Source organism: Thalassophryne amazonica, chromosome 6, assembly GCF_902500255.1.
Source record: "Thalassophryne amazonica chromosome 6, fThaAma1.1, whole genome shotgun sequence".
In the NCBI taxonomy this organism is placed as follows: Eukaryota; Metazoa; Chordata; class Actinopteri; order Batrachoidiformes; family Batrachoididae; genus Thalassophryne; species Thalassophryne amazonica.
Window position 1 is genome coordinate 121,502,768 of NC_047108.1, and position 19,037 is coordinate 121,521,804.

Genomic DNA, 19,037 nt, shown 5'->3' on the forward strand with positions numbered 1-19,037 from the left:
ATAAATAAAACTGATTGATATTTAAGATGGCACACACACAAACCTGGCCTGGTTCATTTTGATCTTCAAGTAGCAAAGTAATATGTAAAACTTGGAACATACTGAATTTAGCCTCAGTGTACACCCTATAAAATGCAGTGAGAAGGCTACGGGGCAACCAGAAATATTCACAGTGCTTCACTTCTTCCACATTTTCTACAGCCTTATTCCAAAATGGAGTAAATTAAATTTTTCCCTCAAAATTCTATTCACAACACCCCATAATGACAGCATGCGGTTTTGTGTGCGGGCGTTGTGAATATCAGGCATGTCCTCATGCTAGAGGAACAGCAGGTGAAGCTGGTGCTGAGGGGTGGTGAACCCAAGAAAAGTTGTGGGTCCAGGCAGCGTCTCGGGTCAGATGCTGAGGGACTGTGCAGCTCAGCTGGCTGGGGTCTTCATGAACACTTTCAGCCAGTCCCTGAGCCAGGCTGCTGTCCCCTCCACTGCCTGAAGTCCTCCACTATCATCCCCCTCCCTAAGGAGACCAAGATCAGTGATCTGAATGACTACCGCCCAGTGGCACGTACTCCCATCATTATGAAGTGCTTTGAAAAGCTAGTCCAGGCCTACATCACCTCCTGCCTCCCCCCTGGGTTCGACCTTCAAAACTTTGCCTACCCCACCAGCAGGTCCACAGTGACGCCATCATCATGACTCTCCATGTTGCTCAATCCCACCTGGAGCAGCAGGGGAGCTACGCCAGGCTGCTCTTCATGGACTTTAGCTCCATGTTTAATATCATCCTCAACAGCAGACTGGTGACCAAGTTGTCAGACCTGGGGGTATCCCACTCCATCGGTCTGTGGATCCTGCACTTCCTGATGGACCGCTCCCAGAGGGTAAATATAGGCTGATGACACCACTGTGGTGGGACTCATTTCTGGAGGGGATGAGACCACCTATAAAGAGGAGGTGCACTGGCTGTCAGTGTGACACAAGAAGAACCTGATCCTGAACACCTCAAAGACAAAGGAGATGGTGGTGGTCTATAGGAGGAAAATGGACATACTGTTACTGGTCATTAGTGGGGACTGCTTGGAGAGGGTCTCTGACTTTCAGTTTCTAGGCATGTACCTGAGGGACAACCTGACCTGGAGCACCAACACCACGGCCACCATCAGGAAGGCACAGCAGAAACCATTTCCTGAGGATCCTCAGGAACCACCACCTCTCACAGACTGCTGGTGGCCTATTGTTGCTCAATAGAGAGCATTCTGACCTACTGTTTGTGTGTGTGATTTTCCAGCAGCATGGTCGCAGACTGTAAAGCTCTCATCACATCCCAGATGATCACCGGCTGTCCTCTACCCTTACTACAGGAATTGCACACCCGTCACTGCCTCAGGAAAGAGAAAAATAATCAGACACCTCCCACCCTGGATACCATCTGAAGTGCTGCCATTAGGCAGATGGTAGGACACAGACAACAAAAACAGACTGAGAAACAAGGTTTTACACAAGAGCCATTTGTGCACTCAACACCGATGTGAAATAATATCTAATAGTAACTCACCAAATTAATAGGTCATAATGAAGACTAAACTTTGCACCGGTGATTATGCATTAAAGTCTGGAGGATCCTTAGGTACCGCTGGTATGACTATCGAACAAATGGGTTACTTCCGGAGAGTCAGGTGATAATTGTTTGCATCATGAGGGAATGCCAGTTGTCATTTTGGCTATTCAACATGACTACTGCACAGATTGACATTTTCACCACATATACATATTAGGCCATATAAGACTCCATTAAATTTAGGAGGTGATCCGGACCAGGGATCAAGTTTCAGTTTATTATATAGGGTTTGAATAATTACAGTTAGCAGGGCTATGGTGGTCCAGATCGGCGGACGTCATAAATTTGATTGCTCTTGTAAGGGGATGGCTTGTTATCTGCCTGGGTCACTGCCCTCCAGGACTCAAATGTAGTTCCAAAATACACAAGCCTGGAGCAGACCTCACATGATTAAAAAAAAAAAAAAAAAACCTACCACCACACTTGTTTTGCCTATTAGTATTCCATAGACATGTTTTCCACTTGATGGATGTTAGTGGATACAGTGTTGATGGATTAGGAGCAGGTGTGGTTGCCAGAGACCATTTTCATAGAGAAATGTATTAAAATACCAGGTAAAATTCAATATTTACATACAATGAAATCACACATTTCAAACTATATTGTTTATTTCATATTTGTGCAGAGGCTTTTCAGCAACAAGAGCTTGTTAGATGCAACACATTGTAAATACAGTACTTTTGCCTGTGCTCAGAACAGAGTCACACTAAAGTTACAGTAGCTCACATACTCAGAGGACCACGAATCACAACAACACACAAGAAGCTGAACAAAAACCTCTCCGTTACAAGGACATGAATTGGACTGACACCATTTTGGAGCTAAAGCACAGTGTGAGGATGAGCTGGTCAGTGGTGTACTTGAGATGTACTGCAGCTTCTGACACCACAGACCAGACTTGGACCTTGGATTTCAGTGGTGCTCCTTCTATACCAACAGGACAGGCGACCTAGCATGACGTATGAATATTATATATGAGCATTGATGAACACGCAGAAGACGACCAGCTCAGATGGGGTGTCTGAAGTTCTGGCCAGCAAAATGGGCTTTGTCACCAAGCTCCTCTTCAATCCTGAGTGAGAGTGAAGGACGTGCTGTGTTAGCCGCTAGCATTACCTCAACCATGACTATTTTGGGCTCAACTCACCTGAGTAGCTGGTTGTACTTGGCCAGACGCTCAGAACGGCACGGTGCACCCGTCTTGATCTGGGAAAGGAATTTACACAAGAACAGACCCATGATTGGAGTTGGGGAGGATGCAACAGCTAGCTTTAAAATGTTCAATAATCTTGATAATTAACCATTTCCACAAGAAAATGTTACCTGTCCAGTGCAGAGACCAACCACAAGGTCAGCGATGAAGGTGTCCTCTGTCTCACCAGAGCGATGGCTGACCATTACACCCCAGCCGTTGCTCTGAGCCAACTTGCATCTAAAACACAAATACATCTTGTTAGCTAACTAGTACTCATCACTTTGACACTTATGTTAAAGTGAGACCAAACCACTGCACAGTGAACACTCACGCATTCAGGGATTCTGTGACAGAGCCGATCTGGTTGACTTTCAGCAGCAGGCAGTTGCAGGCCTTCTCAGTCACAGCCTTGGCGATGCGTTTGGGGTTAGTGACTGTGAGGTCATCACCCACCACTTGGATGGTGGTGCCAGCTGTGAATTTGGTCCATGCCTCCCAGTCATCCTGGTCAAAGGGATCCTCGATAGACACCACTGAGTACAGGAAGCACGGCAGAGCAAGAAATGTCAGTCAATACCTTAAAAAAATGCAAGAGGGAAAAACTCATATCTAGAAAAACCCACCTGGGTAATTGTTGACAAAGCTCTTGTACAGGTCACCCAGCTTGTCAGAAGAGATGTAGCGGTTTGGGTCATCAGGAGACTTGAAGTCTAGATCGTACTTGCCACCCTTATAAAACTCAGAGGCAGCCACATCCATGCCAATAACAATCTTGTCAGTGTAGCCAGCTTTGGCGATGGCATTCTTCAGCAGCTCCAGAGCTGAGAACAAATACAGCAACACAGCAGATGGATCAGAAAATGTGATGTTTCTGGTAAAATCAATACACATGTACAGAGAATGTAAACGGAGCACCTTGACCAGACATTGCAGTGGATCACTGAATGCTTGGTACACAGACGAAACCTTAATTTAGAAACCATATGATAGCTGAGGAGTGATGTTATTAACTAAGCTCTTCCCTGGGAAGCTTAAGAATGTGCTGTTCTTTGGACAGGCTTCTGTCTCCTTCCCCATTTTTGCATTTCTGCTCACCTTCCTTATTCTCCAGGATATTGGGTGCAAAGCCGCCCTCATCACCTACGTTAGTTGCATCCTTGCCATATTTCTCCTTGATTACATTCTTCAGGTTGTGGTAGACTTCAGCACCAATGCGCATGGCCTCCTTGAAGCTGCTGGCTCCCACAGGCAGGATCATAAACTCCTGCATGGCCAGCTTGTTGCCTGCATGGGAGCCACCATTTATTACATTGAAAGCCTAAAGGTGAAGTGGAGAGGAAATGACAGGATGTGCAAGTTAGTAGAACTCTGGCAAAACATGATGGTACTGTGTCATATGACCCCCCTTCAAGTATCGGTCTTAAAATCCTTACAGGGACAGGGAGAATGACTTCAGGGTTGCCTGCCAGGTCAGCAATGTGGCGGTAGAGTGGCACGTCCTTCTCTGCTGCTCCAGCCTTGCACACAGCCAGGGAGACTCCCAGGATGGCATTCGCACCAACTTGGCTGAAGGAAGTTAGACAAAAATATATTAATGAAACACTCATTTTTTGGCCAACAGTAAGTCAAGTCAGTTTGTCAAACATACATGTCGAGTGCCATTTTTATCCCTCGCCAGTAGGACAAATGCACTAAATCAGTGTACGCGTCTGTGGGGTCGCTCACACTTTGTGCCCATAATAAAATTTATTGCATCTTTACCAGATTTGAAGTGGAGATCATAGAGGAGTACAAATCAGACAGTTTGAAATTTTAGCATGACCAGGATTCACCAAAAGTCTTAAGGACAGCCCACTTTACTGAACATGGGACTGATTGACGTGCCCATGATAACGGACAGAATGATCAGATTTGCAGCCAAATTTGACTTGGGCATCCTGAGTATCACAGATGAGCCCAAATACATGCAAGATTGGAATTCCCCAAGGATCACCCACCCACAGTGAGCACCATCTAGGTCTTTTTCCTATATAACTCAGCGCACTAGTGTGCCTACTTTTATATTCAGTTCTTAACGTGCGCTAAACATTTCCCATTTCACTGAGGTATGTAGCTTCTTACACTTGTTGTCTGTGCCATCCATCTCCAACATCAGGTTGTCGATCTTCTCCTGTTCCAGGACGTTCACCTTCTGAATTAAAACGCATAAGACAATATACACCATAATTCCAAATCTAACAATGAAGTAGGTAACTTGGGTTCATTTCATGAATTAACTCGAACACACAGCAAAGGTGTTAATAACAGCATTTCAAAATTGGAGCGTCAAAGCTTTAGCAGTGCAACTCTGAATTTAGTACACAAAATGAATTATGCAGTATACCCAACAATATACAATCCCCACCTTATACAAGTGTCACAATATTATTCAATTCTTACCATTTGTTCAAAAATTTGAATGAAACAATACCAATGCCTTTCAATTTTTTTTTCCAAAACATGCATAAAAAGTGATTAGTGAAGATACCAACTCATTTGTTACTACAATTCTGAATTCATTCTGGAGGATTACTGACAGTAGCACACAGTGGTATTAGCCCAACAACAAATGGTCCTACCTGGTTAACCAGTGCAGGTGCAATTGATTTATTGATATGATCAACAGCTTTTGACACACCTGCAAAGGACAAGCAGACCATAACTGACACACAGAGAAGATCATGCAAAGCAGGCAACACAGATGACCACAGACACCTTCATCCACCGTCACATGGAAGTGATTTACAAGTAAGACTACATGAACTGATGAGATCTCACAACAAATGATGGCATTTTCTCTGCAGAGCTGTGAACATCTGTTAATGCCTGCAAAAAGTTAGTTTCCAAGACACACACAACTTGTACTGCTCTACTCAGCAAAATCACCATCCTGTTAGGACACACTTGATTTACCTGGTTACACAATGCAGGGGCCAAGACTCATTTATATATTTAACTGCTCTTTTGACCCCTAACAGGTGCAGGGGAGATGGAAAAAACAGAAGTGAAATAGGAAGAGATGAGGACAGAAAAAAAGCAAGTGATGGTAGGGCAGAAAAGACAACAGCTAACCAGCTAGTTTGAAGAGTTATCTCAGTAATGAAACCGTACCTTTGCCCATGTAGCGCGTTTTGTCATTGTCGCGAAGTTCCAGAGCCTCATAGATGCCTGTGGAAGCGCCACTGGGCACCGCAGCCCTGAAAAGTCCTTGGAAACAGATGGAATTTTGCAAATGTCACTTTCAGACAGCAGTGTGTCAAGTCAGAATACAGCAACTAGTTTTAATAATAAACAAAATATGTCTGCTGTCAACAGGGCCAAATGTGATTTTGTAAGACATGAAGTGCAGGAGAGACCGCTTATTATTCAAGTAACACGCTTTAGTACAGCATCAGCATCCATCATTTTATCCAGTCAGAATTATTCTGTATTACGCAGCAGAACCCTGTGATGATGGAACCAACCGAGCATGTGCCGAGCAGTCAAGGAAGGATGCCAAGCCATGCCCTCAGGCAGATTAATGCTTTTGGATTCACCCAAGGGAAGACAAATTTCGGATAAGCAAAACCTACTGAATATGTTCAGCAGAACAACAGAAATTGTGAGTCTCACACAAACACCATCTGAGCCCTGAATTCAAGTTGAGCAAAATATCTGAATTCAGACATCACAGCTCTGCAGCTGGAAAAGAGAAATAAAATATGACTACTTTAGAGTCATATCGCATCTACTGTATTTAAATTTTATATCAGTTCTCAAATTATTTAAGCATCAATTTCCTGACAGAGGGTATGGAAAGATTCAACCCATCAGCAGGTTTTTAAGTATCATTTATGTGTGTCACAGTGGCAAAGTCAGTGTCTCCAGAGCTTCTGGAAGAACATCAATGACATCATGCGTAAGAGGTTTTCCTGTAAGCCCTGAATCAGTAGTCAAGCTGGTTATGTAACACATTGAAAACATCATTCACTGTGACAGATGTGCTGCAGCTGATACAAAAACAAACCTGAGTGATTCCAAAATAGCTGGAAGCTGCACAAAAACATGAAAAAGAAAAACTGATTTAATATACAGGGTGAACACAAAAACACTCCTTGGTTTCAAATATTTATAATATCAAAAGTCAGATGAATAATTTTACAATTTTGAAGAAGAACCTGCAAAACAGAGAGAAAAAAAAAACTTGAGTTTCTGCAATAGTTGATACCAAAATTGTAAAATTATCCATGTGACTTTTGATATTATATGTATTTGAAACCAAGGAGTGTTTTTGTGCTCACCCTGTACGTTCAACTGTAGCACTTGGTAAGATTTTAAACTAGTGGAAAGATGTGGTCAACTCTTTTCATTTTCACAGCGCTGCAGAGTTTTACAGTATTCAAGGCCATGCAGTCTGGCCAACATGTTTCCATGTCACTGGTCATTTAGACTGCCTCATTAACATTCTCAGGACATTAAATTGGGTTGAGGTTTTCCACCCCCTTTTTGTTTTAGCTCTCAGAACAGAACACACAGCTTCGAAAACTTCAATCACTGCCTGGCCATTAGCTAATAGAATAGAATCGATTGCAACCCCAGGCGCACAAATGAAACAACAGCAGGCTTTCATGCTCAGCAGCATCACTACGTGACCCAGCACACGGTTAGACGAGGGCAAACCTCATTTACGTGGCACCAAAATATCAAAGTTTAAAAGTAGCAATTACTATAAGCGCTTTTTGTGTACTTTCAATACAGTAACGGTGCTGTAGGAACAGTGTGCGATTACAGGAGGGTTTTTTTTTCCCCATCTGATTCACTCTGAAGGTTTAGCTGGCACAAAGGTGTCGAATGGGCACACTGGTCCAGCTATCTTACCAACAATTCAACTAACTAATTAACCTTGCCACACTACAAAGAAGCAGTGGGCAATTTAACGTCTTAACCTGTATACCGGTTTGAAATTTACAATCTGTTCAGATTTAGTAAATGCCTCGTACTTTGTTAAAGCAGGAAAGTGTGTTTAAAACACTGGTTTTAAAAGGTATGTTTTTACTTTCACACTGCTCCAAGTCTGGAGAATACACAGAAATGAGCTGTGTGTAATAGACTGACACACAAATGTGCGTACTGCTTCATAACAGCACAATACCTCTACTGCACAACGGGCTGAAAACATAACAAGCAGCAAATGGGTTTTGGCAAAACTGTCCACTACTACAAAATGCAGTACCTTTCTTGGTGTAGAGATCAACCTCCACGGTGGGGTTACCACGAGAGTCAAAAATCTCACGAGCATGGATCTTCAGGATAGACATGGTTCTGGATCTGTCAATGAAACAACATGAAGACATTAGTATGCAGTCCCACAGACCGAGCAAACTGATACAAGGTGCCCGGCCACTTACTGAATTAACAGTGAGTTGGCAAAACCTGGACCGTTCAATGACACAGCCAGAATAAAGCTACAAAATAACTACCTGCAGTTTGGAAACAGCAATAAACCATGCTTATCTCAGTTACTGAGCACATAGTCTGTACCAAGCGATGTGGCCTGGTCAAAATAAAGATATTAGTTTCAAGTGTGATTTTATGAAGCAATAAATTCATTGTAGGACAGTTTCATTGACTTAATGTATCAGATTACAAATAATATTGCAAAACCATTTCAGGACTCACTGGAGAGCACAACTTCCAAACAGTGAGAAGGAATTTTAGGGACAAAAGGTGCGTGACTCGGCATTGTGCAGACTCAGACCAATCCAAAAGTGCCGATATGTGTTGCAATCCAAGTTTTTGTTTAATCTCTTGAAGCTCCCCCACTATCACTCATATACCCGTAGCAGAGGAAAATAAAAGTTCAAGGCCACAGTTGTGGGCAAAGAAAATGTTTCACATACATCTGTCTTGCACTGGATTAAAGCACCAACTTGCTCATTTGCTACCTCAGAATGCAGGACAAAGCCAAAGTTGCATCTCCTGCAGAACCCGTACAATCAATAGAGCCTAATCTATGCTTAAAGGTGTGTGGCATGTGTCCCACATTACAAACAGAGCTGGGGGGAAAGGAAAAAAGAATTCACTCAAACACAGGCCATGTTTTTGTAACTTTATGGCCTCCATTTAAAACAAAAGGCAACTGATATCACAGCACACGTTGGGGTCCATTCATCATACTCATAGGTGGGAAGTATACATTAAGTTATTATACAGTTGCTTGCAGATTCGATGGGTTAAAAACAAAAAGGGGGAAAAAGAGCGAGCACAATCTTAAAAGTTCAAGTGGTGAGGGTACAGGTTTCCTTAGGCAGATATTCAGCAACTTGTGTCCATCGCCTCTTAAAGATATGCATTTTAAATTGCAGCATGGCGTCATGTATTCCGTCATGTGAACTTATTTCAGCTTCTGTAGCCCAATGTCAAGGGTTGGAGGGTCTGGTTTCATCCAGAGTAATCATTTTTCTTGCAATCATCAACAAGACATGCAATATGTAATACTGATCTGTGGTGTACATGTTATTGGTAAACATGTCCAGCAGAAACATCTGTGGGTTCATAAGGAGTTCTGCTCCTACAATTTTTTCCACTTTTAATTTTCCTCCAAAGAAAATAATCTTCAGACAATTCCAGAACACGTGTGTAGGGCCATGTTTTTAACTGCTAATCATCTTTCAATGTTCTACTTTACAAGCATTACCGCAAACAGCAAACACAACTTCTACAGTCAACAAGAAGCACAATGTGGCCCTGATGACTGTAGAATTAATAAAGTTATGAAGCTTTTTTTTTTACTTTAAATAAAACAATGTGGAATTACTGCATGCAACAACAGAAAAAAAAAAAAACAGTTTTGTAGTAATCCATATCTGGATGCAGAAATAATCACCTTAAGACTAACTGGCAATTTTTGAAATCAAACTGAAGATCATGTGTCACACAATCAACAAAACCAGCCCAGTTCTGAGCCAGTAAAAGCTAAACTTCTAGTTACGAACCACATTTAACCATTTAAGCATCACTGTATATTTTCCAAATAAGCCTGAGGCATGTAAACTAATGTTTTTATTTATTGATTTTTTTTTGGGGGGGGGGGGGGGGGGGCACCCATTTATGCTGTCACATCCTCAGTAGTTCAATTCTTGTTGCTGCCATCACAACTCAACACTGCACACAAAAGGTCTCCTACAAAGAAATTAATAAATAATTAGTGATTGATACTTTATATGTTGATAAGGCCTAATAACCCTGACTTGGGTTGTGTATTTGTGTACCAGCAAATCAGGGCTGCTATCCACAAGTTGCATGGTGGAGCAGTGGTGCCTGACAGCAAGACGGGCCTACTTTAGTCCACCCATGCTCAGTGATATTCAGTGTGATGTTTGCATGCTCTACGTGGGTTTCCTCCCACCATAAAACCATGCTTGTCAGGTTCTTGCTCACTGAAGATCTTGAGTTGCAGTAGTAAGGTCATTGCATAAAACTGTCCAAATTAATACATGGATCTGTTCTGTGCAGGATGCAAACCAGGACAAATGGATTTGTATGCACTCCCAAAACTGACTGCCATTTCTGGAAGGGTGCTGGGTACTTCAGGTGGTGGAACAATGCTGTAAAACTGACATCTTGGTCTACCTTCTTTTCAATTTTTTTTTTATCTTAAATAGTTAGCATTACAATTAGCATAAGGGATTATTTATTTGAAAGCATACATGGTTGTACAATCTGAACAATACTTCTGCTTCAGGATGACAGCGTTGCACACTTCCATTAGTGTTGTGCTCCAGGAAAGAAGCTGTAAGCATGGGTAGAAGTATGGACTCAAGTACCATTCTAATTCTATGCTAGTTGGGTACTGGACTGTTGGTTCCTGACAATTCAGTTTAAGGCCTTATTTTAGGTTAGGGCTGCAACAAAATTATTTTCATAATGATTCGTCAAGAAAGTAAATCAACCAATGATTCAATTAGTTGTTTAGGTCAATAACTAGTAGGAAAATGGTTTAAAGTTTGTTTTACAGAGCCAGGATGATGTCAACAACTGTCTTGTTTTGTCCACAACCTAGAGCAGGGTGGGCAACTTGTTCCAGAAAGGGCCAGAGGGTACAGGTTTTCTTTGCAGCCACTGACTCCAGCAGGTGATTTCACTGATTAATATCACTTTGAGTAGATGGAATCAGTTAATCAGTGAATCACCTGGTGGAATCAGTGGCTGCAAAGAAAACCTGAATCCTCTTGGGTAGAGGTGGGCAGATCAATCCTAATTTTGATAATATCGATACCAAGGTTGGTATTGATATTGAACGATCCTCGTGTAAAAAGACTGATACTCAAGCTTTTTTCTCTCCCACACACACCGACTGCTGCGCACGCAGATTCATCAAAGTCTACTCTGTAAGAGCAAGCGCTGTGCTGTCACAACACAGAGCAGCACACCCTTGTATTGTGGTTTGTCAGCCCTCTACCTCAGGAGATTTTGTTTTAAGTGTGTTGAGTGATTTTTTTTAAACAAATGTTGATTGTGATAAAGTATTTTGTTGTCACGTACAATGTTTGGCGAAATTCTATCCTAGGTCTTTTGGATCCTTTGGCTCTATGAAGCTTAAATATGAAAAAGTATCAGTATCTGATACTGGGCCTGTATTTACTTGGTATCGGATCAATACCAAAATTCCCGGTATCGCCCACCTCTACCTCTTGCCCTTTCTGGAACAAGCTGCCCACGTCTGACCTACAGATATTCAGTTTACTAATTTTTTTTTTTTTTAAGAAAAGACTCAAAACGACGATTCTATTATCAAAACACTTGCTGATAATGGAAAAGCAGCATTTAATCAACAGATTACTATTGAATAAAAATCGATGTGTCTTTCGTTTGGCGAAGCAAGTAGCCGCGCCCCCACGTCTGCTGCATTCAACCGATAGCCAATGACATCGCTCTGCAATTCGTGACAACTAAAAGCTTTAAAAAAATGAAGTAAAAACGAGTGGGGTCGTGATTATTTGATAAACCAGGGAGAAGCTGGCGGATATCAGGCTTGTAACTTGACGCCCTTTCCTCCCCAGACCGCAGTTCTAAATGGAGTGTCACCTCGCCAGCTGACGGCTCGTTTAAAAATAGACAGGGGGCTACAAACTACTCCACAGAAAAGAAGAAGGAAAAAAATAAATAAAACTACATGGTGGTCGATTAAATAAACCAGAGCTTCAAAGACGCCACAAGGGCAGCACTCTTGACTTTGAGGTTACTAGTATCGCAGTCGACCAGCTACACTTTTATTAATAATAATCAAAAGTGGTTTGTTGACTTAAAAACGGCTACCTAAGTTGTAACAATCGTCGTCGTGAAAAGCAACAGCAGACGTCGGATATAATTTAAGAGAGTAAAGTTACCTTAGCGGCCTAACGGTGTGCAAGGACGATGCTAGCTCTTCCTCGTGCGCGCAGACAGAGAAGGAGCGCGCGACGCGCCGGGCTCGACGATAAAGGGACAGAATCGGCAAACAGCGAGAGCGGAGCGACGCCATTGGCTGAGGCGGGGTCACGTGGCACGAAGGCGGGCGCGAGGAGGTGTGCACGATCACAGGCACCGCTCCTCATCCCCTCCCAAGACAAATTCATCGTTTTTTTTGTTTTGTTTTTTATTCTCATCACTGATGTTGTCAGTATCAAGCGTGAGCACCGAATATCGTTGTATAAGTACTGATAGAGGAGAAATACGGTATGTGCCGTTTGAGGTGCATTTGTGTGGAAAATGCGGGTCGTGATGACGCAGAGGAGAGTACGTGCGGTGCGGCAGGCAGGCAGCTGCAGAGGAGTTATTGTTAGTCACGTGACACGTTTATTCCGTTTTCTCCCCCTATTTAGTTTCATCATGAGTCCCAGCAGAAGCTAAAGTACAGTCTTTAGTCTTTGTAATCTTCCTCAACCTCAGGGAGAGCAGCCCTGAAAGTGGATACAAGTTAAATTTGAGGGTCCATGAGTTCATTCATGACACAGCAAAAAAAAAAAAAAAAAAAAAAGCTGCAATATGGATCCCCATAAAATTGTCTGACTTATCTCTTGTTTTGTATGGAATAGTGGCCTTTGTGGCCACCAGGACCCTCGTGAATGGCATGCAAAGGAAAAATCTTCTTTCCATGTGCTTGTCTGAGATGTTCCACTGTGCCAGCGTTCTAATTTAAACTAATATGTGGATAATACCCGCAATCTATTTTGGTAACATATGTCACCATGGCCCAAAATAGGAGGTTCACTGGTCCTCACCTGTATCTACTAGAGGTGGGCAATACTGGGAATTTTGGTATTGATCCGATACCAAGTAAATACAGGCCCAGTATCACCGATATCAATACCGATACCGATAAATCCAAAGGATCCAAAAGACAAAATTTCGCCAAACATTGTACGTGACTACAAAATACTTTAGCATCACAATCAACATTTTTGTTTAAAAAATATAAAATATCACTCAACACAACTTAAAATCACCTGAGGTAGAGGGCTGACAAACCACAATACAAGGGTGCGCTGCTCCATGTTGTGTGACACAGCACAGCGCTGCCTTACAGACAGAGAGTAGACTTTGATGAATCTGCGTGCACAGCAGTCAGTGCGTGTGGGAGAGACTAAAGGCTTGAGTATCGATCTTTTTACACGAGGATCGTTCAATAGCAATACCAGCGTTGGTATTGATTATCATATTAGTATAGAACCGAACACCTCTAGTATCTACCAGAACTCAAAATTTCAAAGCTGAACATGCAGTTTTTACAGAGTCACTGATGAAAATTTTGCTTTGACTCATCGACTGACTCCATTATGCACTGTAGTTCTGGGTGAAGCCCGTTTGGGTGTTAAAATCCAACCCCTCGTCTGTGTCTTGAACAGATTATTATTCAGACAGTACACTGGACCATGTTATTCTCCCGGCTCTTTCTGTATTACTGCCCCTCACAAAGTACAAGCTCGAACGATTCCGCACTTTTAAATTTATTCAAAGTCACAATGGAAATTAGGCCTGGTTTCTGAAGAATGTCTTTCATACATGAGATCCGCCCATTCAGAACCAAGAACAATGGGTACAAACAATTTTATAAAACACTCTACGGGTGTAACAAAGGTGGACCTTATTTTGCGAAAATCCTTCCCTTATTGGTCCCTGTGGAAATGCAAGGGAGGTCCCACCCCCTGCCACCGACCCACATGATAACGGGACATTTATGATTTATAATGTAATCTGAACCTCTTTGTCCTGAGTGGTAAAACTGGTTAAATCCAGTTCGACATGCACATTCCAACAGAATACAGCGAATAGTATATGAAACTAAGAATACAATCCTAAGTAAAATAACTACTTTAATATAAAAAAGAGAAAACAATAGTTAAACACCAAATATATCTAACAACCAAAAGTCCCTAAAGACGCAGTCAGCTAGGTAGCTAGCAGGCTGCATTAATAGTAAATGTCCACCAAGGAGATATTGCTCCATTTCAAGAACCTTGATTACATGCTGCTGTGACAGACTACGACAAACCTTTGTGCTTATTGTAGTAGACACCTTCCTAATTCCAAGGAACATTTTTATTCATCCTTTTGTTTTCTTTTCTTTTTGTAATCTTGTGAATTACTTGTTACTTTTACCATATTGCTAAGTCTCTATAAGAATAAAATTGCATTGTGTAGGCAAAGATGTTTACTGGTCCTATCCTAACCTATAGATGATAGGCTTCATTTTAAATTGGTCATATATGCAAAATCTGTTTGCATCTAATTTTTGCACTTAAAGACTGTTAGGTTTTCATGTTAAAAAGCTACAAAGTCCCTTAAATCTAGGTCTGTGCATGTAGAAATGGTCTTACTGTAAGCAAAATGTTGCCTAAAACATTTTAATCTGCAACAAGCCCACGTTTGGGGGGTAGATTGTCTTCATCATCCAGGCTATTTCCAACTCCACCCTATAAGAATTGAATCTGGATCTGAGCCATTGATTTCATAACCTGAACATCAGGCTGTGATTGGCTGAGCGGGCCTATGCCATCATTGCAACTTCATTGTTGCACAAGCATGACATCACAGGAGAAAATTATATTGGCTGTCAAAACTCTGTCACCAGGTATCATACAATTTAAAAGAAACAAAAAATGGAACACTTAAAGCTTTTGTTGAAGCATTTGTAGCATAACAACTGCACCACCCATTCCGTAGCGCCCCCTTACGGCTACAATAAAAAGCCATGTGTGTCACAACACTATTGTGCCTGATTCCTGAGGACAAGCTAGTGCCTTGTCCACACAGAAACAGAACTTTCATTGCTTTCAGAAAGTTCCATAAACACGGCACCATTTCAAGAAATATCTGCGTACACATGAAGCAGCTGGAAACGGTGTAGTATCACACCCGTAGCTATGGACGGGCCCTAGGGGGCAGTGCCCGCCCACTGATATGCTTGGGCCCGCCCCGGCCCGCCCACCCAAGCCAGATCACAGTCACAGATCTCAAATAAGTAAATAGATAAATAAAATCCTAATTTCATTTTATTGTACTTGCTTTGGGTTAAAACGGCCAGTGTTGCATAATCACTAAGACATTAAATATATTAAAACCGTGTGAGTTTGTTGGAAAGTTTGTGTAGTATGTAATCACGTCAGTGTTGCCCAGCAACAGTCAGTTACCGCGTTTATGGGGGGAAATGAAGTGTGAGTTTTTGCCAGATAGCAGCTAGTTGTGCTTTCCTAAATGTGGACATACGTAACTGGTTTAAAACCCCAACATCTGTAACTTCGGATAAACCAACATGATGTCGTTGGCAAAGTAACCCTGGACCCATTTCTACCTCCGTGGGTCCTGTACTGACACAGGGTGGACGAAAGAGAGGACAGCGCTGGCACTCTACTCAAAGTAGGTCCAAATTTTTATTGTGTGTGTGGTGTGTGTGTGTGTCAGAGGCGATTGCTCTAAGACTGCAAGGGAAGCTCAGCTTCTCCTAAATTGTCAAAAAATAAGTGATCAAATATATACCGTTGTGTGTACATGTTACTGACTAAATATGCGCTATAACGCGCTCATCTTTTATTCAGAATCACTTCTTATCAGTGGTAACGGCGCGGCTTTCCTCTCACTCAAACCCGCAGCTTCACAGTGCTTTAAACAGTGTCCACAGAGTTCAATAGCGAAGCAAAGAGTCGAGACGAGACGAGTCATTGGATAAATGCTGGGCTTTGTCCCGCCCATCGGACGCTCAGCGTGTCTGGGGGTCTATGGGGCAGTGGGCTGGCCCGGACGCTCAGCTTCTGCATGATAATTGGATGATGTGTCTGAGGCTGAATCCCTTTTTGATTGACAGCGAAATGAGCGAATCAGCGATCTTTTGGTGTAACCATCCGTGGGAGCATTTTTTTTAATTTTCATTCTGTTCTGAGTTGAACCGGAGACTTTCCTAATCCTCTTACCGGCATTTTCTTTGTTAAAAACGACTAGCGACAAATCGAGCTTCTATTTCTGGTGGGTTTTTTTTTTTGTAGCTGCTTGTGTTTGGAGACTGACTTCTGTCGCAGTTTCTGTCCCTACCGAGCAGCGGGTGCTGCTGAGCTCCTCCACCGTCACAAAGCACTCACAGGCGGACACACTTCACACTAGCTTCGCGCCAGTCCCAGCTAGCGAGCTAGCTAGGTAGCAAGCTGTACATCAATCAATCAATTTTATTTACATAGCGCCAAATCACAACAAACAGTTGCCCCAAGGCAGTCGATTACTAAAACACATCATGCTGACTGTGTGTCAAGTGTGCTGCGGTAACCATTTTCGGTGGGCTATTTCTACACACAGACATTAGACTCTTCCTAGCTGGCATTCCCCAATCAGTGCTAGTCAGTGACGCTAACTGCTAACGTTACTTCTCGGTAACCAGCAACAGCGAAAGGAGGGGAGGGGGGTAAACAAGCCCGCTAACCAGCTAGCTGATGCTAACAGACAAATTAGCCAAACAGCTAGAAACAGAGCAGCGTTTGCAAATGATTCCCTGCTTGTGTTGTCATGTTGCTTTGTGGCGCGGTTGCTCACAGGACTTACCTTGAAGAGCTTGATCTACAACATCTGTGATTTGTTTGATGAGAGGGCTGCAACAACAAACAATAGCAGCAGCAATTAGCCAACGACAGTTAGCCAAGTGTCGCCACCACAGACAGCAGCTGCAGTGCCACCTGTGCGTGTGTGTTCTCAGGCAGCTATCACACAACAGACTGCGTTTGCTACGTTGCTGTCATAATGATGGAGTTGAGGATAAAGAGGGAGTAATCGCTGGTCGGGATGCTGTAACTAGTGTGTGAGAGCCACTCAGCATGACAGCATCCTTCTTCATCTTGGGGTGAGAACAGATGTATGTATGTGTGGAGGGGGGGGGGGGGGGGAGTGCTCAAAGATCAGCCAGTAAAACACCGCCACCTGCTGGCTAAAAGTAGGAACAGCCACGAAGTGATGGTGAAATTCTCGAAGTGTCGATTCAGTAAAACCAAACACTGTGTGATCGTGCGTTCAGTGTTCTCAGAAAGCCATGATTCTTACCAATAGAATAGTTTAGGGGGAAGCTAATTACATAGAGCTTGAGTGATTCACACCGTGAGGCTTAAAACAAATTAACTAGATGGGGCTCTCACTGAAATCCTTATGATTAAGCTACATGCTACATATTGTTCACTGTGACTCCGTGATTCAGTCAGTTCAGTCCAAAACTGAACCACTTTATTCTTGACTAACACACAACTCTTCCACCACATTTAGCCCATATTGTCCCCAAACTGTTTCAGGTATGACCTTGAGTTTAACTTTTCAAGGTCATCCAAGGTCAAAGATCAAGTGACAAATAGAAAGGTGACATTAATGACTTTGATCTTTTAAGGTCACTTAACATCAAAGATTGTGTAAATAATCGAAATGTGCTGTTTGACATTATATTAGTGTTTAATAGTAACAATAGGTGTGTCAAGATGTCAAGATGTTTATTTGCCACATGCAAATATACAATATGTAAAATGCAGTGAAAAGTGTCTTTGTACCTGCGCTGACAAAAACAATAACAACAACAATAGCAAAAGCATGAAATCATAAACACAAAATAAAAGGTGCAGTAAAAGTGAACTAATGTGTGTGTATATATATATATATATATATATATATATATATATATATATATATATATATATATATATATATAAAATATTGTTTACAGATGTACAAATATGCAAATGAGTTGTCAGGGGGGTTATGAAAAATGTAATAGGGGGGTTAAGTATGCAAAGAAAAAAAACTGCCCTCAACCTACATCTTTTAGAGTAAATGTCATGTAGGTCAGGCAGCGCGGTTTTGATAGTCTTCTCCACAGAGCGGACTACTCTCTTAAGGGCAGAGAAGTCCTGTTTGGTGCAACTGCCCATCCAAGTGATGATACTCCCACACAGAATGCTCTCGATGGTCATTAACCAAATCCTCCATGTAGCCATTCAGAATGATTTTGATCTTTTAGTGTCACTCAAGATCAAAGATCAAATGCCCAACAGAAAAGTGATGTATGACTTAATATTAATGTTTAATAGTAACCATAGTTGTATCTTTAACAAATTCCTCCAACATTCTAAAAATGACTTTGATCTTTTAAGGTCACATGAGATCAAAGATCACATGACCAATAGAAAGGAGACATATGACTTATATTAGTGCTTAATAGTAACCATAGGTGTATCTTTGACCAATTTCTCCAAGTAGCCTTGAATAATGACTTTGATATTTAAAGGTCACTCAAGATCAAAGATCAAGTGACCAATAGAATGGTGATATATGACTTTATATTTTTAATAGTAACCATTGGTGTATCTCTAACCAATTCCTCCAAGTAGCCACTCCAATTGACTTTGATCCTTTAAGGTCACACAAGATCAAAGATCATACGATGAATAGAAAGAATATATGACTTTATATTAGTGTCTAATAGTAGCCATAGGCATATTTTTGGCCAATTTCTCCAAGTAGCCTTGAATAATGACTTTGATCTTTTAAGGTCACTCAAAATCAAAGATCATGTGACCAATAGAAAGATGATATATGACTTTATATTAGTGCTTAATATTAACCATAGGTGTATCTCTGACCAATTTCTCCAAGTAGCCTTGAATAATGACTTTGATCTTTTAAGGTCACTCAAGAGCAAAGATCAAA

At 41.9% G+C, this 19,037-nt stretch overlaps 1 protein-coding gene across 1 annotated transcript; it reads right to left on the minus strand.

The window, feature by feature from the left end:
* Positions 1–2,205: 2,205 nt before the first annotated feature.
* Positions 2,206–12,369, minus strand: LOC117513013 (alpha-enolase-like). Its single transcript, XM_034173292.1, has 12 exons — positions 12,221–12,369; positions 8,065–8,159; positions 5,964–6,059; positions 5,432–5,490; positions 4,928–5,004; positions 4,247–4,379; positions 3,909–4,131; positions 3,437–3,634; positions 3,145–3,346; positions 2,942–3,050; positions 2,766–2,824; positions 2,206–2,690 (listed from the first exon to the last, which is right to left on the minus strand). Exons 1-12 carry the CDS (start codon positions 12,352–12,354, stop codon positions 2,627–2,629), a joined length of 1,449 nt encoding a protein of 482 aa, XP_034029183.1. The 5' UTR covers positions 12,355–12,369; the 3' UTR covers positions 2,206–2,626.
* Positions 12,370–19,037: the final 6,668 nt, after the last annotated feature.